Source organism: Salminus brasiliensis, chromosome 22 (assembly GCF_030463535.1).
Source record: "Salminus brasiliensis chromosome 22, fSalBra1.hap2, whole genome shotgun sequence".
Lineage (NCBI taxonomy): Eukaryota > Metazoa > Chordata > Actinopteri > Characiformes > Bryconidae > Salminus > Salminus brasiliensis.
In genome coordinates this window covers 6,199,082-6,224,204 of record NC_132899.1, presented here as the reverse complement: position 1 = coordinate 6,224,204, position 25,123 = coordinate 6,199,082, and the positions used below count along the sequence as shown (strand labels likewise).

General features: G+C 40.6%; 1 protein-coding gene across 1 annotated transcript; it reads right to left on the bottom strand.

Moving 5' to 3' along the window:
* Positions 1-54: 54 nt before the first annotated feature.
* glrx3 (glutaredoxin 3) lies at positions 55-24,950 on the bottom strand. Its single transcript, XM_072667856.1, has 11 exons — positions 24,882-24,950; positions 21,289-21,397; positions 19,622-19,696; positions 16,809-17,010; positions 7,523-7,695; positions 6,264-6,325; positions 6,092-6,149; positions 3,339-3,391; positions 3,127-3,166; positions 1,327-1,419; positions 55-297 (listed from the first exon to the last, which is right to left on the bottom strand). The coding sequence occupies exons 1-11, from the start codon at positions 24,944-24,946 to the stop codon at positions 247-249; spliced, it is 981 nt and encodes a 326-aa protein (XP_072523957.1). The 5' UTR covers positions 24,947-24,950; the 3' UTR covers positions 55-246.
* Between the last annotated feature and the right edge of the window lie 173 nt (positions 24,951-25,123).

Below are 25,123 nucleotides of genomic sequence, written 5' to 3'. Positions count from 1 at the left end.
TCTTACAGAACAGAAATAAAAACAAAGGGTTTCATGGAAGCGTAAAACTCGGGTTTATAACTGTGGGGCGGCTTTATTGGACTTTTTTTTTTTTATTTCACCAGATATTGGACAACAATACAGCAGCTCTGTACTAACTGATCTCCAACAAGAAATTAACGGCTGTGTGCCTCCTTGTGACCTCTAGGACACGTCTCAGATGACCACAGCGGAGACTTCAGCGTAACTTTGTTCCCATCTCCTCCTCTAGTTTTCTCCTTTTAGCACTGACTCCAGCTCACCACTCTCCTTCAGCTCCTGTAGAACCACATCACAGCTCTTGTTATACACAGATAGTTACATTTTCTTTACAAAAAAACCTTTAATACATAACTATAATATATAATATTTAATATATATAATATTTAATATATAAACTTTTTATATGTAAAAAAAAAAACAACAACTTTGGAGCATTTTCTATTGGTCCATTTATCATGAACTTTTGACTCGATAGGGTTGCCAAATGACGAAACAGCACAAAAAAAGTCGCATAGCAATATATATATCTAAATAAATTAGAATAAAAACCTCCTTATCTGGGCAGTACGTGTTTATTTTCTCAGTAAAACACTGATATTAGAATAAACACTAATAATAACACTCATACAGAAAGTGGTGGTGGTTCTCTCTCCATCACTGTGTTCATCATTAGAACATCTCCAAAGTTCTCCTCTCTCCTAATAAAAAACTCTGCCCTTTTGATTCTGCACTCAATTTTGGCACTATGATCATCTAAATACCAACTGTATGAATGTTAAAGTCAGGTCGTTTATACGACTGCACTACTTTCTATTTTGTCCACATCCTGTATGTATGCCTCCGTATAGGCCAGTTTGTCTCACTGAAATCAATAAATACTAACTTTCCAAACCACATAAACAATTGAGTTCTTCAATACTGAGAGTTAATGTGAGCCTGAATGTGTTTTCATATGTGAGGTTTAAATGCCCTCTTATGGACAAACGCTGCTACTGCAGGTAGTATTTCAAGGAAGAGAAGACAATGTTTTTAAGGAAAAGAAAAATGTTCTTAACTTTAAATGCAGGTAAAAGATGTATGTACGGATCATTTCCACTTTGATTTTGTTATAGAATATACACACAATGTAAACGACAGCTGGCACTTTTGTGATTGATAAAATAATAACCAGAAGCAATAATATTTCAATATTATTTGTACAAAAGCATTTGAAGATGTGTAAAAATGTCTTATCTGATCCTAATTTTATTTTTCCATGGGCATGTTTGTGTGTAGATGAATGGAATTAGCTAAAAAGGTCATTACCTTGACAATGTCAAGGCCTCCAATGAGCTCTCCTTTTACATACAGCTGTGGGTATGTGGGCCAGTTGGAATATGCCTTAAGGCCCTGCCTAACCTAAGGGAACGAAGAAGGGAACAGTAAAGTTAATGAACAAATCTCACTAAAGCAAACACATTAACAGTGGGAACATGTCAGTAACCTACAATAAGCAAATAGAGAGCTTTTTTAACAGCATATAGAGATACAGTATACGTCTCATTAGAACAGAATAGGAACTTTTTTTATGGATAACTTCAGATATGTTAGTATAACATACAGTTGGTTTGATATATGATTGACAGGCTTGTTATGTAAGTAAAATCACTAGCCAAACCATCATAATGCAATACACGACAGCATCTAGACTGAGAGACCAACTGTAGCACCAGGTGTCATCACGGCACTTTAAGCTCCACATGGGAATTAACCTATACAGTGGCAAGCAAACATTTGGGCACCCTGGTTAAAGTGTCTGTTACTAAGTAAGAAAGGACTGACCTGATTGCCAAAACGCACAAAGTTAACGATAAAGCCTTTTTACATTTTAAACAAGATTTATTTTTACAGACATTTGGGTACCAGTACTTAGTAACGTTCCCTTTGGCAAGTAGCACAGCTTATAAACACTCAGTTCTTGTTTGGGGGGACTTTCACCCATTCTTCCTTCTAATTTCCCAGGCATTCTTACTTCACTCCTCTTTTGAAGTCTAGCCACAGATTTTTGATGATGTTTAGATTAAGGGACTGTGAAGGCCGTAGGAAAATCTTCATCTTGCAGCTCTTGAGATCGTCCATTGTGGATTTTAAGGAATGTTTAGAAGGATAGTCTCGCAGCAGAAGCCGTTCTGTTTGTTGTTGTTGTTGTTTTTTTTGCTTTGCTTTCAGAATTGAATTGAACTGAATCGATATGTCGTAATACAACTAAAATGTTCAACACGCCACTGGCTGCAACACAACCCCAAGACATGATCAACCCACCCCCGTGTTTAACAGTTGGAGTGGTGTTCTTTTAGATGAACATATGCACCCTATTTTTCTCAAAACCTCCCTCTCTTCATCTTGGCCAAATTGGTCTATTTTCACTTCATCAGCCCACTAAAGTTGCTTCCAAATCGACTTGTTTACATGTTCCTACGGAAACTTACAACACATTTTGCAGCCAAATAGGGGTTTTTGATTTGCATCTCTAGCAATTCTACATGAAGGTTTGTCTCAGCATTTTCTTGGGCTTCTAGACCTCAACCTGACTATTACATTTCTTAACAACATTACGAACTGAGAAAACGTAAAAACTTTACTATCTGCTTCCAGCCATCCCCTGCTTTGTGGTCATCGCTGATTTTAATGTTCAGAGTTTTGGGCAGCTGCTTAAAGGAGCTCATGGCTGCTGATTGTTGGGTCAGAGTCTTTGTAGGCTCTCACGATTACTGTTAACAGGCCTTAGCCCTCACAAGATAATTAAGGTCTGAGCCCTTGGTAGAGCTACCAGGAAGCTCAACTCTCTTAGGGTGGCCACATTTATGCACAGTGCCAGGCATGAATTCATTACTTGCACTTAGATGGTGAATATTAAATGCTGAAAATAATGTTTTATCTTTGAACTGTGTTTTTTTGGAGATTATTTCAGTATTACAGTAACAGAAATGTTGACTGGGTTCCCACATTTCTGCATGCCACTGTATATAAACTGTTGTTCCCACAGAAAACTCTTCAGGGAACTCTACAGTGAGAGTGCGAAAACTTTTCAAAAGGACTTCACTTCAACAGAGCCTGGTACTTTACCTCCTCGTCTTGAAGAATATCAAAGGTGTCATATTCAACCCTGAAAAAAACAAAAAAACACCACCATGTAAATAACATACTGTTATAAATAAATAAACAAACAAGTTGACTACAAAACACAGAACTCCACATGCTAATTAATAGCCATTTCTATAAATCACCGTATGTGAATATGACGTGAACAAAAGACTTAAGACGTTAAAAGGCTTTACCCCACGTTGTTCATTATTTCAAGTATCTGCCGGCTGAATCCGCATTTGGCGACCTAAATCCATAAACACACATTAGGGAAGGCAGAACAAGAACATGTGTGCAGAGGAGTGGAATGAGAGTGCAATCAGAGGAAGCAGGGATTTAGTCTTCAAAACTCTCCCTGTAGATGCACTCCACACTCTCCCAGTCTGTTGGAAGCTCAAAGGCAACTCGGCGCTGCAGATTTTCACAGCCAGACGTCGCCAGCTCTTCAGACCACAGGCTGGTACCAAACCAGGCTTTCATTTAGCAAAGTACAACCGCTCCTGTCTGTAAAGCCTACACTTCAGAACCGTCTCCACCGCAAGAGGAGTAAGATCCTTATCAACACGAAAAAGAAGAGAGAGAGAGAGAGCGCGAGAGGGAGAGAGGGAGACAGAGCAAAAGCAAGAAAGAAAGAAAGCAAGAGTGAGAGAGAGAGCGAGCGCGCGAGAGAGAGAGAATCTCAGGAGAACAGGTTTAAAACTACTCCAAAGAACTGCTTTCATGTGTGAGCTGCAGAAATCAATAGTGATATGAAGAGAGAGGTGAGGGGTCTTTCTCCCCCATTAAGGATGGAGAACTCCAGTTCTCTCCACTCTTACAGGCACAACATTGATTTCCTGTACGACCCGGTTTCTGGACAGCTTCTCTAAATGTATGTTAATGTCTTTTCTTTCTGCTGTTGCTTTAAGTTATATTTCAGGGACGAAAGAGCGAGAGAGAGAGAGAGAGCGAGAGAGAGAGAGAGCAGGCGTGAGAGAAAAAAAACTATGAAAAAGAGGCCATAAAAACATCACCACGAAAAAAAAACACCACTACCTTCAGACATCCCAAGGTGGTTTTGTATTACGCATTCTGCTCTTCTGGGCATATTGTGTGTCCACATACAGGACAGGCTCACCAACGTTTGTGCTTGGATATTGGACCAGCCATCTCCACCCACTGAATACACAGATGTGCAAATGCACACACACAACTTGTCTAGTACCTGTAGAGAAGTACTGCCTACAGAATAGGACTCTCTGGAGCAGATAAACACATTGGCACCATGCTGCCTAATGCCAGGTGTGGGCTAGAGGTGTTAAAAGGCTCCCAGCGTTGAGCTGTGGGGGAGGTGTTGGGGAGGTAGGGATGAGTTGGGGTGGTGATCATCAAACATCCTGACCTCACTAAAGCTCCTGTTGCTAAATGCAATTAGATCATCACAACAATGCTCCAAATGCTAGTAGAAAGCCTTCTTCCTTGGACAGTAGAGAGAGTTACTCCAACAAAAGCAGGATACATTTTAATACCCCTGATTTCAGAAAACGATGAATAAGCAGGTGTCCCAATACTTCTGTCCATTTAATGTATATACAATTAAATTCAATTTCCTCAACAGCATCCCTAACTTTAATATCAATATTAATTTTTTTTATTAATATTAATTCATATTAATAGATTTTCTAAATAAGGAAACAGAAAGAATGAGGGGGGGGGGGGGGGGCGTACACTACCTTGGGTGGTTCTAAGGTGATTGTGTATTACATATTCTGTTCTTTTTATTTATTTATTATAAAATATGCACGTATTATGTGTCTCCACATAAAGAACAGACCTAATAAATGTTGTGCTTTTAAAGATGATCATTTGATGTTTTGTAGATACGTAGCCTACACTTACCTTACTTTATCTAAATATCTTTTAAAGCAACACTATGCAACATTTTTACCTTAGAATAGCAGCTTCAAAATCACTAAGATGCTCCACTGACTGTCGCTATAGTTACTACTCTGTGTTTGGCACGCTACGAACTGTGGACAGGACAATGCTCCTTTCACCTTCACATAGCTTGTCCAGAAAAAGTGTCCTTCAGTAGTGGCTCAAAGCGCAAACTGCACGTCCTGACTGTAGGGGAGCACAGGAGCGAGAAATGCAAATTTTCCTAAGTGTTGCTTTAAATTTATTTTCCTGCACATTCATTACAACAGTAAAAAAAAGTAAAAAAAAATAAATAAATCCCATTTCACACACATGCAGCAGTCTAGCATTTTCTAGAAATGGCAGAAAATGCAGTATTTACAGTATAAAATACGCAGTATTTTCAATAAATGAACAATCTTGCGCAGAACTGCTGCAACCCTTAACTAGCAGATGTAATCTGATCAGCTCTCTGGATTGGCTCATGCTGATCGAAATCTCTGGGCTAAACCCTTACCCTGATCCTAAACCTAGCCCTGACCCAAACACAGTTGAGAATCAACCAAACTTCATCCAAATAGGTTGTTGACTATTTCAACACCTGCAGATCATCTACAGGCGCTGAAGTGTACTACCCAAATAAATTAAGACCAAATTTTCCATATAATTTACTGTAATATTTCATTAGGAACAGAATTAGGGGCAGTGGTGGCTCAGTGGTTAGAGCGCCGGGATATCAATAACAGGGTTGTGGGTTCGATTCCCGGGCTCGGGCCTTTACCCTCTCTGCTCCCCGGGCACTGGAGTTGGCTGCCCACCGCTCTGGGTGTGTGTGCTCACTGCCCCTAACACGTGTGTGTGTGTGTGTTCACTACCAGATGGGTTAAATGCGGAGGACACATTTCGCTGTACACTGTACAGTGACAAATACGTGAACTTTTACCTTTTTACCTTTTTCACCATGCAAATAAAGCCCATTAGAGGGTGGATGCGAGAGACTGAGAGCAAGCGAGACTGAAAAAGAAAGAAAATCATGTTTCAAGTCACTCACCTCTTTATTTCCTTTCATGAAGAGCATGACGGGACATTTGTTTATGATAGACTTCAACCTGTGGAAAAAGCAGATTCTTCTTTAATGTTCTAGACAATCCCCATTTATTCTCCTCCATTGTAGAACCCCCATCGTTCCCTAAGTGGGTGGTCTGTGCGTGTGTGTAAGTTACCTGTGTTCCAGTGTTACTGTCTTGGGGAAGGTATTCTCAATCTCACCGGATTCAACCAGCTCCTACAGTAGATGTGGAAGTAGATACAGAAATACTCTGAAACTGCAGCTCACACTGAGCAATCTCACACACTCCACACTTTCATCCTTTTCCTACTGAACGTGTACACACACACACACACAACTAAGTGGCACCCTGCAGAGTTCCTTTACCACGCTTTGCAGGTGAACTGACTCTTTTAATGAGGGAGTGGTACAGAACGATTCTCCAGGAGCAGGGAGAGCGAGAACGAATATAAACGAACGCAGCTGCTGTTGGCTAATCTATATCTCCTCTCTCAGCAGGGGTGCTGTGCTAGCTTTAAGCAGAACGAGCTCGAAGGGACTGTAGGAGCACCACACTGAAGCTAAAATCAACAAGCAGCGCTTAGAACCAGAACACACACAGTCTCCGACCATCCATGAGAGCATTGCATTCTCTGTACATCATCAATGCTGCAGCATGTTCACAAGGAGGGACTTTTATTCGGAACATTTTTTAAACAAACATGGATCAAAGTTGAAGGTACTTCTAGAAGATTTGGCAATGCTCTCGAACTGAGAACTTTCTCACCAGGCCTACGATACTGGTAGGAGAATTTAATTGGTTGAACAGCTTCTGTAAGTCAACGTCAAAAGTCAAGCAAATGCCCAGCCAACACGCTGCAAACACACAGTCCTGCTGTACAACCTCAACCTACATTTCTGCATTACTGTGAGGATTTAAAAAAATCAGTACTCGATCAATCAAAACTGGTCTGCCAGGACAACTGACTGGAAAAAAGACAACATGGCTGTCGCTCTAGCGCCCCTTTTCAGCGCCCAATTCAACTGCGCTTGTGTTTATGCAGTGCACATTTTGAACATAACTACGTGCTAAACCCAGTCCTTGCGAGAAGTATGTTTCGGGCCTAACAGGAACTAAGTAACATCAATGTGACTCTAATCCAAGGACCTGTCCTTGCTTGGACAGGGAATCCACCCACCAAACGTATAGTTAATTATTTTTGTGTTTTTATTATATGAGACAATGTCTATATTATAAGTTCCAATTATCAGCTAAAACAGATTCATTTAAAAGCAAACCTTTAATGATTATATCTATTATTTAATTTAGTATTAAACACTGTATGTAATGTATCTTCCTATTAGCAGAAATATACTACACTACTACTCCTATACTACAGTCAAGAACCACAGTGTCTGTCCTCCTGCTCTTACCTTGACAATATCCAGCCCCCCGACCAGCTCTCCATTAACGTACACCTGAGGGTAAGTGGGCCAGTTGGAGTAGGTCTTTAGCCCCTGCCGGACCTCCTCGTCAGACAGGATATCGAAGCTGCTGTACTGGATGCTGTGGTCTTTTAGAATCTGCACTATCTGCCTGCTGAAGCCTATAACCCAAAAAAAAGGACAACAAAAACCATCACAGACATGCGACTACAGTTTCACATGCATGGTTCTTTCAAAAGTAAATAAAGCAAAAGCAATTGAGTATTCATTTCAGTTTGACACTTTGATTAGATCTATCTCTCAATTCATTCACAGAACTAGATCGAATGGGAAACCGCTTCACATCTTACTAATACTTCTATTGTGTTGCAATAAAAACTACAGTCTAGTTGGCATATGGAATAAACAGCTGGCACATCACCATGCCGCAAGTAGGGCTGCTCTCTGTAAGTCAACAAGTCGAACCATCTGTCGGTGAGCCATTAGTCTTCTGCTCGACTTAAGATTCTCTTAAGTCGAGCAGCGGCCATGCTGCAGTTATTCTGGCAGATTTATCATACATATAATCCAGGCAATAATACAATTTATAAGGCTAATTTAAAACGTGTGTGTGGGGGGGGTAGAAGAAATATGTGTGGGCTGCCTGTCTCTGCACTTCTACAAATCCATATAGGATATGTCAACAACTCAAATAAGATGCAATATTCGAATTGCAGCTTATGTGGCTGTTTTATTGATTATTAAACGCTCAATATGTTCCCATGACTCTGCTGCCTTTGACTGTTCATGTTCATGCGTCCAAAATCATGCGTTACTAAAACTTGTGTCAATGGAAGTCCTGAGTAAATGGTTGTATACGTATGGGGTGGGGTAATTCCAGTGATTCAGAGTATAGCACATCCCAAGCAGCAAGGTCAATATAAGTTATTATGCTGTATTAATTAATGTACCAAAGTTCGCCAGAAAGATCCAGTGGTTATTTAGACAGAGTTAGAGAAATAAAGGTCAAGTCACAAGGAGCTGGAGAGCTAAAGTAGTCTGAAAGCACAAAATTAGTTTAGCAATCCAGTTAGTTTTGCTGATTTAACAACTGAATTCACAGATTATGTAATTTTCTACCCAATTTTTATTTGGACAGGCGCTGAGAGCAGGGAAAAGCCTCTTATCGGCATCCTTCCTAACTCACATGTGAGAAGAGCTGCTGTTACTGACAGCTTGTCTCAATGTTGATTGTGTTGCGAGGTTCCTGAAACAGCACTGAACTAAGTAAACTACAAGTTAAGCAAATACCAATCAGCCCAGTCTTACCAACTCTAATCGCTAAAGCTGAATCACTGAACTGAGCTGAATGAAGATGATGCAAGTGCCCTTGATTCGTATTAAAGCCACAGTAAATCATAAGGCATTCTTCTTCCATACTATGACGTACTGTATTTGTAAGTTTTAGTAAAAAACACAGTCTAAGTGAGAATCTGTGAGCTAGTTATATGTTTCCAGCGGATTTTAGTGGGAGATTTTAATAAGATGGTTCATTTTATCAGGAAAAATATCAGAATCATATCAAATAATGGGCACTGGACAAATTTGTGGATTTACCAGCATTTCAAATCAATATTTAATGTCTTTATTAACCCTCTGAAGTCTCAATGTTTCTATTAATATTTTCGAAGTAATCCAGCACAGAAGTACGGTTCAAACTTTTCCGGAACCTGTGGACTCTGCCCTTTCCATTGCATCTTATAGCCAGAGTTAAGAGGCAATGAAGACTGGTGGCGATACTTATTTCTGCCTCTCTCTGTGTCGAATTGTTGGATTTGTGTGTCCGTCATCTGCCTCACGTCTGTAATTGGTGGATTTGTGCGTCCGTCTATGGTTTTGTGTGAAACTGACCAATGAGCACTCGGGAATACTCGTTTTCAGCCTCTTAATTTAAACACTGCACTGCTTTTGTGAAGCTCAGACTCTGGTAAACCCATTTCAAGCACAACAGTTTGTCCACATGAGTAAAGGTCTTCTTTCACAAGAGATATGTAGAATTTCTAAAATCCTCAGGCTTAAATATTTAAGGTTTAGGGTCAGAAGATCTCTTCACACGGTGCTCTAGGTCAAAAATGGGGTCTCGTTACAGAGAGTGCTGAAACTTCTGACATATTGATGTAAATATGTGGGTATTCTCTTATATGCAAGTGCCTTTAAAGGCAAAATTAAGAAGATTTGCAAACATTGAGAAATTGCAAAGGAGCAGAATGTTTAGATAATTCTGGGCTTCTGCACTAAAATATCTGAATTTTACTCATTTTAGGTATAAGCATAGAATTTGCCAATAATTAACAGATCAATGCATCCCTACAGTTTTTATTTCAATATAAGAAACGTTTTAGAGGCTGGCACAACAAAAAGTTATGACATTTTGATGAAGATCCTGAAGATTACAGGAAAACTACAACTTAGAAGATAAATTTAATTTTAATTTCAGGTCAACTATGATTACTGGCACTGCATTTTACTATTCATCCCACACTCTCAAAACAAACGTATTTACACTCAACGACATTGAGTGAGACATTGATTACATTAAAATTGTTTTTCTTCCCATTCTGCAAATATCAGTGAAGGTTCACAGCACTGGGGTTAAGAAGATACAGCAGGAGAGAAGCAAGGATGAGAGGGAAATGCATAGAGAGAGAAGCAGATTGGATACAAGCTAAAAGAAAGAAAGAGAGCAAGTGAGAGAAGGCAAAAGAGAGAGAGAGATGTGTGTGTGTAAGGTGATGTGCTGGGTTCGTGTAACCCCCTGCAGTAAAATACCCATTCTGATTTTTCCCCGCTCACGTGGGAATTCATTATAAAACAGCTGGAGGCGGCTCACTAATGCTCATGCAGTTGGCACTATATTAACTTGTTTCTATTAGAGCAGGCAAACACGCGGTCCAGCTGCCTTCTCTGGCTCCAGGCTACCTCCACCAGACACGCTGGATTGATTGCTGAGGTCTTTCCCCCACTTTTATTCCTCCCTGTAGGGACAGCCCAGCGCTCGCTAGGCCCGACTCTGCTCCAGGAGCCAGGCAACATAAAAGTCTCACTTTTTTTTTTCCTGCGAGGAGAGCAGTCTTAGTATGCAAACAGAGGGGAGAGAGTATTTATATAGATGAGCTTGACATGGGAGCAGGTAACCTTTTAATTTGAGATGGGGAGGCACATTTCAAGCGGGTTTGCTGAGAGCTTTGTCAGTTAGCTCTCTGCGCATACAGTGAAGGCGAGAGTGTGTGTGTGTGTGTGTGCGCGCTAAATCTGCCTAAAAAGCTTAAGCGCTACATTTTAGTCTCAACAGGAGCGACTCGCGGTCGCTGAGAAATCTCGCCGATTTGGATACAAGCCAAGCGAGTGGGAACTTCAATCACTCGCTGCATTAAAAATTCCTCCGACTCCGACCCACCTACTGACACCTGGTCCAGCTTTAAATAACACGGCTGCACTTAGCAACAGGTTCTGGCTTGGATGTCACAAATGAATAAATGCAGCAGATCCTTTTCATATAAAACAGGGCTAGAGGAACTGGCAGCACATGAAAGAGCCAGCCTGCCTACAAGACTGCGGCTGCGGGACCCGCGAGCTGAAGCCTTCTGTGATCGGCTTGGAGAAAGAGACCGTGTACAACAGACCTGTACTTTCTTCACTTGACTCCTTCCCTGGTCCACATGGTAATTCTTCAAATCTGCCTCAGTCCAGCATGAAATATGCATTTTGAACTCTATCAGATGTGAAAAGCCAACCTAAACATGTTCTGAAACTTTGAACTATGCAAACAAATGTACTGGCTAAAGTGACCCAGACACTGGCACTGAATGTAAACTTGCAGGGAGGTCACGACAAACCGAGCGTGAACTTTATATTACGAATTTATGGTTATTCTTTATGGCTACATTAAAGTGCAAATAATATTTACATGGGTAGCTGAGTTTTACTGACCTGTGTATGTGTGTGTGTGAGAGAGGGAGAATACACGGCTATATTTTCTATTACACTTCGCACATGATACAGTCACTTCTGTAAATGGTACAGATGGAAGTAGCAGCCTATACACAGTACTGTGCAAAAGTTGTAGGTTTCTGTGAAAATTAGACAATGAAAAGCTCCTTATCTGGGCAGTAAGTGTTTATCTGCTCAGTAAAACACTGATATTAGAATAACGCCTAATAATAACACTCCTACAGAAAGTGGTGGTGGTTCTCCATCACTGTGTTCATCATTAGAACATCTCCAAAGTTCTCCTCTCTCATGGAGTCTAGTATTATTTAGAGTTCTCCTCAGATCAACACCTGGTTTGGTGATAGATCAGGGCTTAATGATGGTAAATCAGATGAGCTGCTGCTGCTGATGGAGTTGAACACCTCCTCCACGCTGTGCTGGCTGGACTGGGGGGCGTCCAGGAGAAACCTGGAGGAACCGAGCTCGGTTCTTCAAACTAGCTCACCGACAAGATATCTCTACTTTCTTTCTTCAGAATGAGAAGCTCTTGTTTAGGGGGTGTTTAGGGGCCTAAATTTTCTGCACAGTACAGTGTGTATGTGTTGTTCTTTCAACATTGTTCGCTCTGTGATCAATTTAAAATATCAGTATTCAGTTTCCCACCACAATGCGTTTAAGACCCTCCAGTATTTTTAGGAAGGGAAAAAAAAAAAAAAACACAAAAAGAAGAAAATATCTTAAATCCAGTCTACATTTTATAAATTTCCAAACATGACTTTGAAAAGGCAACTCTAGAGATAACTCTCTGTCCAATACTTCAGCACATTAAACATTCACAAGCCTTCAAAAACTGCAAACTTTTAAAGTCTGTATTTATTTGCAGTTCTCATGAGAGCACCTGCACGCTTTCAAACTGTAATGCTGTGCTTAAATGGAAGCAGGTGGAGAGGGGATTTACAAGGATTAGGGTGTTTTCACACAGACTTTAATTGCTCTTAAAATATATATATATAAATAAATAAATATTTTTAGCAAATGACTAGAGTTATTATAGTGTGAATGCGAATGTGGCAATTAAGGTTGCAAGGGTAGAGGATTTTCACGGTATAATAACCGTCTCATCATGGTCCCAATCATGGTCTCACAGTCCAGTATTCCTGCATTTCATGTAATTCTCCCTCTTTTTTATCATTACTATGATTGTACACTGATCCTTAAAGGAATGATGTATTTTGAAGTTGAACAAAAGCTTTACTACAGTTTTACTACAGCTTTTTATATTTATTAATTGAAGTATATGTAAAATATCTCCCTTTTAAAAATAAATAAGGAGGGTTCATGTGAGGTGGAGCTCTTTTGAACTACTGTTTCCAGCTAATGATTATTTTCATAATGGATTAATCTGCTGATTATTTCTCTATTCTATTACTGTGTAATTTTTATAAGAAGAAGCGGCTGGTGGGATTCTCCGCTCAGCAGCGTTTTTTCTTTTAATACTGGTATTAAGAAAATGTACATGCAATGAAAACCATTAATTTTCACAACACGGTGTACTCAACAACCCTAGTACCAATACAATCCAGCATCCTTAGCAATAGACCATCATACTGGTCAAGCAATCCATTTTTATGTATTTTTAACTAGTACATTTACATTGAATGTACTTGCCAGACTCTCTTATCCAGAGCAACTTGCAAAAGTGCTTTACTGTTTACTCAGAAAATACCCTTACCTAGTTTGTATAGACTATGATCCAAAATTTACCTCTAAGCTTAGACTCTACTGAATACAGAAGTCAGTATGGAGACCACAATACTCAACAATACACTTCACCCAAGCACTCTTGGAAAAGGTAGGGTCTTCAGTTAGCGTTTGAAGATAGCGAGCGACTCTGTCGTTCGGACACCCGAAGCCAAGCTGCGCTTGATGCTCGAAGAGCTTTTGGTACATTTTGGTTTTTGACCATTGCCATCAAGTATTGAAGGGCTGGTCCATTCTTGACGTCAGGTCGGCACCTGTCGTTGTACTATGTTCTGCATATCATGACGTTTCCATGATAAAGCTGTTATTATCTCGCCTTTGATCCCTCACTTTCTTTTATTCACCCTTTCATAGTATCAGTATCTGGAGAACTGTGATTGGGTGCAGTAGGGGGCGCTCCAGCTATGTAAGGGCAGAGATGACTGCAAGGAGTGGCTGTTCCAGTGATCGCACCTGTGCCATCAGCCTCCCATGAACCAGACGAGGCACAGCGATGACCTGTTTGTTAGTCTGTTTGTGTAAGCATGAAGGAAATGTGAATGTAACTCTCCTGTAAGTAAGAGTGTTCTTTTAGAGTATTTTTCACATTCACACACACTTTTTCTGAAAACTAATGGCTCCTGTCCAGTAACATCTTTTTAAACGAATCATGTGGTGTCCAGCCCCAGTTAGAAGAAAGTGCTAAGGCAAAATACAAATTGGTCACAACCAACCAACCAAAGAGTGAAAGTGCATTCACCTCAGGGAGCCTGGGGCTAAAGAGCTGTTCAACATCAATACACAGATTAGTACCCTGTAGTGCTGCGTCCACCTCTCAAACAAGCCTGGTCTCTGAGCTCGTCGCTCCCCTGTTCTCTTCCCCTCATTCAATGGCATTATTGTACAGGTCACCTTTTCAGTCATAAAAGCACACCTTCACTCCTCCTCAGCACTATACACTCCATCATATATATTTGATGTCAGACTTTCAAACCCAGTTTTTCTACCCCTAATTCAGTTAACAGGGTTCATACGCTGTTTCAAATTCAAGGACTTTCCATGACTTTTCAAGTAAAATTCCAGGATCAAACATGTAAAACATGTCCTGTAATTTGTTTATTTAAATTTTTATTCCACACTTCTGTCCGGGCTAGCTAGATAGCAACATAATGCGAGTTCATGATACCACGGTCATATGAAATACGGGCAGCGATTGGTCATTTGAACAATTACGTAACTATAGAAGTTCATGACTTTTAAGTACTTTTCAATTCTGTCATTTTTTAAGGACTGTTCAGTAGTAGCATGTTTATTTTCCATGACTTTCCAGGTTTTCCAGGACCCGTATGAACCTTGGTCAATTAGTGCATCTAAAGGTCATTTTAATATTATGTATTAGAAACAGATGTACTGACTACATCAGATTTTCAGTGGGTCTAAAGCTCACTTACATCCAATTTACTGTCTATAAAAAGTCTGGAGTTGTTTAACTGGAAAATAAGAAGTTAATTACAGCACTGATGACTGTTTTTGAGGGCATATCTTTCCAGCCAGAGTTTTTGGACAATGGTAAAATCCAAGCAACTCAGCAGACAACTCAGGAGAATGAAATGTAATTAAATTAAATTAAACAAAAGCTGTGGGCCTCTGCAAGGCTGATTGCTCATTAGGAGCAATTTCTAATAACTAAAGGGGGTACAAGACTTAAGACAATAGTACAAACAATAAGGGCAAATATAAAAGACTTGGGACGACACAAACACAGCATCTTTTAGGAAGAAGTTCCAAGGCTTGGCAAAATGCTGGTCCGAATGAAACCAAAGACGCCAACAACAAAGGAACTGGTGAAACTGATGAAGTTTGCACACAATCACCAGTACAACGGTCTAAGTTTTTGAATGACTGTCCTTTGGTCAGATTAAACAAAAATTTTAACACTCGAACTCCCATAATGATCAGCGACCTGTATGAAAAACAATGGGTGAGGCTTTTAATACAAAAAACAGCATCCCAGCTGTGAAGCATGAGGGTGGCAGCATCGTGTTTTGCTGCTGGCATTATAAAGGAGAGGATTATTCAAAAGCCTAAACCTAAACCTCACATCAGCTGCCAGAAAGCTGACACTTGGTTGCAAATAAGTCTTCCAGCAGGACAATGATCCCAAAAGCTGACCTGAATCCTATATAAAAAAAATAAATAACAAAAGCAACAATGCCAACAAACTACATTTACAGCAAAATTACAGCAGGTCTGTCAGAAATAATGGGCTAAAATTACATTTACATTTATTAATTGTTTTTTAACTTTTTAAAAAAGTTTGTAGAGTTTGGCTCAGTAAAGTACAACAAAAATCCTGATTTTACAGCTTGTCCTGGCAACTGATCTCCACATCAAGGGGGCAATAGCACCACAATATCGTTAACCCTTCATATCCAGCGAGCTGATCGGCTCTTTTTTGTTGAAGGGCAGGATTTTCCCCATAATCATGACTCATTTTGAACCACTGAAATAATAAAAAGTGTGTGTATCACTGTACACATACACACATACACACACATACATAGTGATTAGACTGAAGTGTTGTAAAGGGGCTGGGAGCTGATTGGTCAGGAAGGAGAGTCTGGAGACTGAATTATAAGATATTAAACACTATAAAACAGTCCTTTCAAGAAAAGTCTCGACTAAACTAGATCAATCAGTCCAGGATGTCCGATTATAGAAACTGATACTAAAAATTAAGGGGGTTTTACTGAACTGATTATTTAGCAGCTTATCTTGCCCAAATGTTTGTGGCTGTATTAGTTACAGAAACACAAAGATTGGATCAGATCTGATCAGTATCGGGCCAAAACTCAGAATTAATTTGGATCGAATGAAGAAGCAAAATTGATCTTGATTTTCTTGGTTTGTTGAATTTTTCTCATTTTCTTGGTCCTGCCATTCAACCCACCTGTTCATAGCTAGCACTAGCAATGCTCTCTACATCTACCCAATACATGAGAAGTCAGCCACTGCCTCTTTTGAAACTGCTGCCAACGTTCAGAGGAAAGTGTCGGGTCTCCAGCTCCGCCACACCAGCTAACAGATGCTGGCTAACATCACTTAAGAGTGATGTGGGGAGAGAGTGCCATCTACCCAACCACAGAGTGTGAGTGCACAGCCAATTGTGCTTTCTTAGACTGATGGCAAAGCGGCATGGCTCGGGATTTGAACTTGTGACCCCTGGGGCCATAGTGGTAGCACATTAGACCACGGAGCCACTCAGACCCCCCGGTTCAGGATGTCTTAGATAGATAAATAAAATAGATAAATAATAATAATAATAATAATAATGATAATAATGATAATAATGATAATAATGAAAATGTCTTATTATTTTTTTTATTAGTTCTTGGAGATAAAGTACATACCCAATGTTACCAACTGTGAAATAGTGAAAAACTTTACTTAACTGTACACTCAAACACACACTCACACCCAAGAACACATTCCCTCTTTCTACCTGGACCCTCCTGTGAATTGCTTGTGTTTGTGTGTGTGTGTGCATGTGTGTGTGTGTGTTTACCGCAGCGTGGCTCCTGGGGCGATCCCTTCATGAACAGCATGCAGGGCGCAGCGTTGATGAGTTTCTTCAGTCTCTCGTTAAGCTCCTCTTTAGGGACGTCCCCCACCCCGGCAGGCCCACCCCCACTGGACGCCAGCCGCTGTACCTTATTGGTCAGCTCAGGGGCATGCGCGCCATCCAGCCTGTCAATCTTCTCGCCACCCTAAGGCGCGTCCAGAAATAAATAAATAAATAAACAGCAACACTCCACAAGCACAAAAAGGGGGGGGGGGGGTCTGGAGGGTAGGGGAGACACACTACACCATTAATTTTTCAGAGTGCTAGCCTGTTTGTTAGTTTAGATTGTTTTGAGGGGAAACAGAAGGAGGGAGAAGAGTGGCGAGTGGGGTGGAGAGAGAGAGAGCGATGGAAAGCGATGGAGAGCGAAAGAGAGCGAGAGAGAGAGAAAGGTGGGTCCCCCCAGGCTCCTGCAGCTCTTTGGCATGTTAAGCTGTGAGTGAAAGGCTAGCTGGGCAGAGTGATGTGGGGGGTTAACCTCTGATTATTTCTCAGTTGATTGATCCTGACATCGTGTTGGTCTTTACCTCTAAAAGCTCGATCGTTAAACCCATCCAGGGCTGTACGGGCTGGACTCCAAGCCTTTTCATAACGGCACCACAGAGACGTATCAAAAATCACTTCATACACAAACTGACGTACTGGGGGTGTACTGCGAGTTTCACAAAGGCCCATTGCTCAACACTTTATCAATACTGCAATTTGGCAAACCACAGACAATGATACAGTGATTAAATATGATAATTAACCTGAATATTTGTCTGTGTTCAATGCAATACACAGGCTGAGCCTTTGTTAAAACAATTACCAATAGTGTTTCACCACTGACACAGCAATTTAGTCCAAGACTAGGCTTTTTTTTTTTTCTTTTTTCCCCAAAGTCCATGACATTAGCCCCAGATGTTAATACACGTGATACCATTTAGGATACACTTGGTAAGTGCATATTAAGCTTTACTGTTCAGTACAGTAGTATAGAAATGTGTATATATACATTTCGAGCGCTGGACCTATTGTATGGAACAGGGCTGCATAATATTGGAAAATAAAACTGACATTGCAATTTGTTTTCTGAAATATATATCCTGACATTCAAAAAATAATGCAGGAGTTTATTTCCCAATTTCACAGAGACGAATATACAAATACGAATATAGTATTCATAATTACTGCATGACTGGAGTAAAATCAATTATAATGGGCAGATGTGTCCCGAAAAATATTTATATTTATTTATTAATATATTTTTATTTAGTTTATTAATATTTATTAAGCAGAAACAAAAGTTGCAGCATGAGGTCTGAATTCATTTGTAATTAATTTAATTCCCTGTCCTCTGATGTGACTATCATGCACATGCACACTGAGAGGACACTGCTGAAATGATATACTGTGCAGCCCTAGCATGAAAGCATATTGTTGCAGTTGCATCAAAATCTCAAATCTCATCACCCTCTGAAAACGTGAACTGTACACCATGGGACGATGTTATGCTGAACAAACTGATAGAAATGGTCTGAAGTAGCAGGAAGTAAAATAAAAGTGAAATGTACATTACTTTTGTTTCCTTCCCATAAAGACGGTATTCAATTAAGACACACTTAAGTTTTGTTAGTGCTTAAATATGAGAGAACCTAGGCAGTATGTTCAAGTACTTAACTCGTTCCTTGCTGAATCAGGAATGTATTTGATTTACATTTCTGAACAATTAAATTGTCAATATAAAAAAATCTTTCTGACTGGTTTGATGTGATGCGCTGTTCTAAACAGGGATGCACCGATACGATACTAGGATCGGACATCGGTCCTGATACTTACAAAATTAGCTGGATCAGGTATCGGATAAATAGTTTGATACAAAGAACTGATCCATTCACGGAAACCGATTCTCTCACAGGCTGATATTCTAGGCTTAATAACCCAAGATTAGCTTAACCTACAGGCATCATACACATATCATAGCAAACTTCAGCATCTAAACAGTGCCTTCGACTAGTCATCATCAATCAGCGAGTAATCCAGCTTCCATGTAAAGAGAACCGAGCTCCTCTTTAGTCTCACAGACTTCGGTTTTCAGAAAAAAATAACCCGAGCCTAGAAACACTGTGCCGAGGTCCAGCACACTTATTAATTTTAGTTTAGTTAGGTTGATTTATATCTGTGTTCATTTGTTATAGTTTGTTTTACAAAGTTAGAAAAGTAATGATTACGTCAATCCTGACGCCTTAAGTCTCTCCCAGATACTCAGGTATATGGTTTATTAATTTAACAATGGTATCGGTATCGGGTATCTGCAACCCGCAAAGTATCGCTATCTGTAGCGGAACAGAAAAAGATGGAACGGTGCATCCCTAGTTCTAAAGGAACTTAGAGCCTGAATTGTATATGATTTTAAAGAAATATGGTTTCGCAATGCTCCACAACTAAGTGTTTTCACTCTGAATCACATCTCACGATTAATTCCTCTTTAATGTCATATCTATCATATATGCTAGCTCGCGTTGAAGCTATGCTGGAAACACCACCATAGCAAACCTGGCTTAACTGTACTGACAGCACTGTTCAATATTATAATGGTTTAGTTAGCATTCTTTGGGTTTTTGTGAGGAGGTAACACTGCTGGACAACAACTGAAGTAATGTGGAATATTGTCCAGACAGACCAGATTGTCTGATAACCATGATTTATAGCAGCTTATGCTTTGGGAAGCGTTTATGAAGATAAGCCTGAAGTGCTCCACAGGAGTGAAATCATACCTTGAAAAAGAGGAAAGTCGGAACTGAGCTGATCTCATATTTCTCAGACACCTCAGGGACTGCTTCAGCCTCCAGCTGTGAGAGAGAGAGAGAGATAGAGAGAGAGAGAGAGAAAAAGAGAGAGGAAGAGAAAGAGAGAGAGAGAGAGAGAGAGAGAATGAATGACTGAGAGAAAACCTTGACGCACTACTGACCTGGTAGATTTCCAGTCACATTTAGCCACCAGATATTGAAATCCATAAATCACTGACCCAGGTTATGTCATGACTGCAGTAGTTACCCTCCGCCCCAGGCTAATACTGCGGTTCGGGCTTCTGACAAGAGCAATGAGCTGGAGGATCATAGCTGACAAGCCTTGACTTGGGACTGGCTGGCCAAATTAGGACATAAATAGGGACACTACCCCAAAACAGCCCTGTATGGTCCCACTGCGAGCGTCTACGTGTACAGCATTCCAACACAGGTAAATAGCTTTTACTGAAAAAGACCTGTGCTAAGGTAGAACACTGTGGTAATTAATGAGAGACGAAATGCTACATGCACAGCAGCAGGGATTACACTAAGAGTGCACATCTAAGCCTTCTCGAATGCAGAAAGTTGAGTCTACACAAAGTCTAAATCCACTTATAACTCACAACGACCTAAGTCATGAGTTCGGCTTCTGGATGAAACAAGCTGTAACTGTTTTGCTCCCTCACTGGAACAAAGGTAATATTGACCTCGGACTGATGAGAAGATTGCCCTCTAGTGGTCTTGGGGACACAAGGCAGGCAAGGTCATACAAAGCCTCAGGCAATTTTGCAGCTGGAACTCTACAGTCTCTATAGGCCGCTAACCATTATAAAGGCTGTACAGAGGTTGTGCAAGTGTGTGTGTGTGTGTGAGAATTTATGATGTTAATTAAAAACAAAGTTCATATCATACAACATCATAAGCATGTATATTTACCTACTATCTACATTTATGATTATATGGAGGATTGCATGGTACTTATACTGACCAGCCACTTCATTAAAACCACTTCCATGTTTCTGCACTCACTGTCCATTATAATCAGCTGCACTTACCACATAGGAGCAAGGTGCAGTTCTATAATCACAGGCTGTAGTCCATCAGTTCCTCAGCCTCCTCTAACACAGAGAAGGTAGTATTTGGGTGGTGGGCCATGCTAAACACTGCCGTGACACTGACTGACATGGTGGTGGTGAGTGTGTTAGTAGTGTGTGCTGTCCTGATGGTACGAGTGGATCAGACACAGCAGTGCTGCTGGACTGAGAGTAGTCCACCAACTGCAAAATTCCCTCTAGGCAGAGTCCTGATGAGCACTGATGAAGGACTTGAGCATGACCAGCACAGACTGTGCAGTAACAGGTACAGACCTTCAGTCTCTGGCTTAATCTTTATCTACAAGCAGGACCGACTAGGTTGGAGTGTCTAGCAGTGAGTGGACAGGCACAGTGTTTAAGCACTCCAGCAGCACTGCTGTGTCTGATCCACTCGTACCACCAGCTAACACACTCACCACCACCATGTCAGTCAGTGTCACTGCAGTGCTGAGAATGACCCACCACCCAAATCATAATACCTGCTCTGTGGAGGTCAGTTCTGTGGGGTCCTGACCACTGAGGAACAAACAGGGTTTGAATTACATATACTCATCAACCTACCTTGACAAACATGGTGTGTTTGTGGTCCTTGGCTAACTCCTCCATCACATCGTTCATCTGAGAGCATTGAGGAGCCCATGATGCATGGAAGTGGACAACTGTGAGAGACCTGACAACAACAGATGAAAAAGGACAAGACGGTCATAACAATGATCCTAAATCTGCTGACGATTCTCTAACGAGTTCAGTAAGGAATTGAATGACTGCCATAATTCACACTTTTACACTCACAATGCTTTATTACTTGGACACACGTGTTCTGCTCTGAAGACCGAAAGTTAAACACCTACTAACAGTACAGTTCAGGTTCTAGTGTATTTTTAGTGCTCTTAATAACAGACTTTGTCACAGAGCAGCTTTACAGACGTCCTGGTCTGAGGACCAACTGAGCAAGCCAGTGGCAACAACGGCAAAGCAAAAACTCCCCCAAAGCGAGAGCAAGACATAAGAGGAACCAATTAACCTACCTTGACAAACATGAGAAATGAGACCTACAGCAGCAGGTTACTCATAAATATAGTCATACATAGTTAATTGGACCAACTATCAGTCAACTGAATCCTTAAAAGGCTTACAAATTAAACTCCAGCAGCTTTAAGTGAAGATTTTCAATATTAAATTTGTATTTATTCCTTTTCTCCTTATATGTCTTATTCTATCAAACACATCACAACTCAACCGCCAATCATCAAGCTATTTAAGAGTTGGGTTAACAGGTAGCAGGTCCAGACTTGCATTCCTCAGACCATTAAATGTACATGTAAGACCCATAACACCAACATATACTACATTGACAAAAGTATTGGGACACAGCTCTTAATCATTAAATTCAGATGTTTCATTCAGTCTCGTTGCCACACATTAGTGAAAGAATGGGAGGTTCTGAAGAGCTCACTGAACTCCAGCGTGGTTCTGTATGTAATAGGAGACACCGCTGCACCAACAGCTGGTGAAATTTAGACCTTCCCTCCTAGATCTTTCTCCATCAGCTGTGAGTGGTATTATTATTATTGAACAGTGGAAGAGTTTAGGAGGAACAGCTCACAGGAAGCAGCTCAGCCACAGAGTGTCTGTCAGACCACGTAAAGGTACAGAGCGGGGTCAGGGCCGAGTGCTGAGCTCAAAGCATAGTGCAGAAAAGTCTCTAACTGACTCAATAACTGCAGAGCTCCAGACCTGCTGCTGCTGTTAGAGCTGCAAAGGGAGAACAACTCCATATTAATGCCTATGGGTTTAGAATGAGATGTCATAAAAGCTCCTGCAGGTGTCTCAATACTTTTGTCCATATAGCGTAGCTTGAACCATGTATACTGATGGACCACTGAACCACTGGCCTTACTTACTCAGTGCTAAACAGTTCCACAAGTTTATGCCCTTAATGTCTAAAAGTATGTGGACAACTTCTCATCCAACATTTCTTCTAAAATCAAAGATGATTGCTCCTCTTTGCAGCACACACTCCATCACTCCAGAGAATGCAGATCCACTGTTCACAGTGCAGTGCCAGGGGCTTAATACTCCTCCAGCTGATGCTTTGAGTTGTACATGGTGACCTTAGGCCAAGTGTGGCTACTCAAGGATATCCCAATTTACAGACTAGAGCCATAAATGTAATGATCATCCAATCCAAATGACTGTTCTACAAAACTCCATTACACACCAGCCACTGCCTGAGGAACACCAACAGGATTATAAACGGCCCCACCAATCACTGTCTGTTCACAAAGAAGCAGCCAGTCCAGCCAAAGTCCAGAACCAGCCAGTTCCGAAACAACGATCTCCACCAGGCCATTGGGCTGACGGTGGAGGTGACAGCTTGTCACTTACACATCTCCCCACTTCACACTCTCTGTAGTCAGCACCGCTATGGACGGACCTAGGCCGGTCCCCATAATTACATTATTGACTGACTGTACAATATATGGACATGACCTCAATCACTCAATTTGCTGACCTTGATATTGCCCATTGTGGTTAATCGAGAGCTACGTTAGCATGAATGAGCCAGGATATTGTGTTTTTATTTTAATATATTAAGATAAGGATAATATATTTCTTAATAATGATATACATTTTATTTATTTTAACTTAAAATATTACTTTATATTTATATTTTATAGATATATACTTTATTACTTTATATTTATATTTTATATATACTAATTAAATAATTTTTAAATCTTAAAAAAAAAAAAATCAAAATTTTAATATATATATATATATATATATATATATATATATATATATATATATTAAAATTTTGATTTTTTTTTTTTAAGATTTAAAAATTATTTAATTAGTAAGTATATATATATATATATATATATATATATATATATATATACACACACATTATCATTCTATTATGCTGTTATTGTCAGCATAATATTTATTATATTATTTATTATATATTAACATATATTATTTAGTACAATTATTTCTGAGACAATATAATCATCCAATAAAATAGTTAGGAGATATTATATATAACTAATAGTTATCCTGACAAACTCACCACACCTTCACCAGGTACAACCGTAACAGCTGAGGGACACAATGAGCCTTCCCCCCCATTCACTCTCCCTCAGCACATTCTGGCCTTTATCATTCATATCTTGCGGTCCAGTACATCTAAACCTGCAAAAATATAAATAAATCCTGTACATATTCTATTTATATCTTGTAAAGTACAAATATCACTATTATATCCACTGTATATCCTGTGTACCCTACAGACTCACTCACTCACTACACATCTGTATGCATATGTATAGCTTATATTATTTATAATATACATGCAGAACCTGACAGCAGTGTGGATGTCACTGTGGGTGTATGTCTGTGTATGAGCAGGTTTTATTTGGGTGGTTCTCTGATCCACCTGCATAACTCTGGAACCGCTGGAGCTGCAGTCCCAGTGCCCAGCTGCAGTCCCAGTGCCCAGCTGCACTCCCGTGCCCAGCTGCACTCCCGTGCCCAGCTGCACTCCCGTGCCCAGCTGCACCCCCAGTGCCCAACTGCACCCCCAGTGCCCAACTGCACTCCCAGCTGCCTAGCTGCACTCCCAGCTGCCTAGCTGCACTCCCAGCTGCCCAGCTGCACTCCCATGCCCAACTGCACTCCCATGCCCAACTGCACTCCCATGCCCAGCTGCACTCCCAGTGCCCAGCTGCACTCCCATGCCCAGCTGCACTCCCATGCCCAGCTGCACCCCCAGTGCCCAGCTGCACTCCCATGCCCAGCTGCACTCCCAGTGCTAATGTTAAAGACATGCCACTGCTACCATTACAACAGCGTTAAAACTAGCTACCTGTCAAGCTCTTTCAGATCCTGGGCTGAACTATTACACATGTAAGATAACTCATGACCATCATTCATCACTAACACGACGCGTTATAAGTGTAGAAACGTGAGCTAGCACAGTTAGCCTGGGAGCTCACATGCTGCTAACGGCTAACTGTAGTTTAGCTCTTAGCTAAAAGCCTTAGTTGTATTCCTCTTTGTCGTGTCGGACCCCGATTATTTACACGCTGGTTCATCTGCTCATGGCCCAAACTCGTCTTCCTGAGCTGAAGGACGGTATTTTCACCTACTTGCCGGCCTTTTTCAGCAGTTCCTCGAACTGCTGCGGCGTCGCTGCGTCCACCAAGTTCGCCATGATTTCAGACAAATGCAGCCGCTTACCTATTCACTGGCTTTCGTGCTACGAAGGCATTACTAATCAAACCGCGGATTGTGTGCAGTGGTAAGAGTTTTATTTTTTTTATTAATTTAAAATTAAACAAACGATTGGATAAATGTATGGTGTAATATGACAATAAATAATTTTCAAATT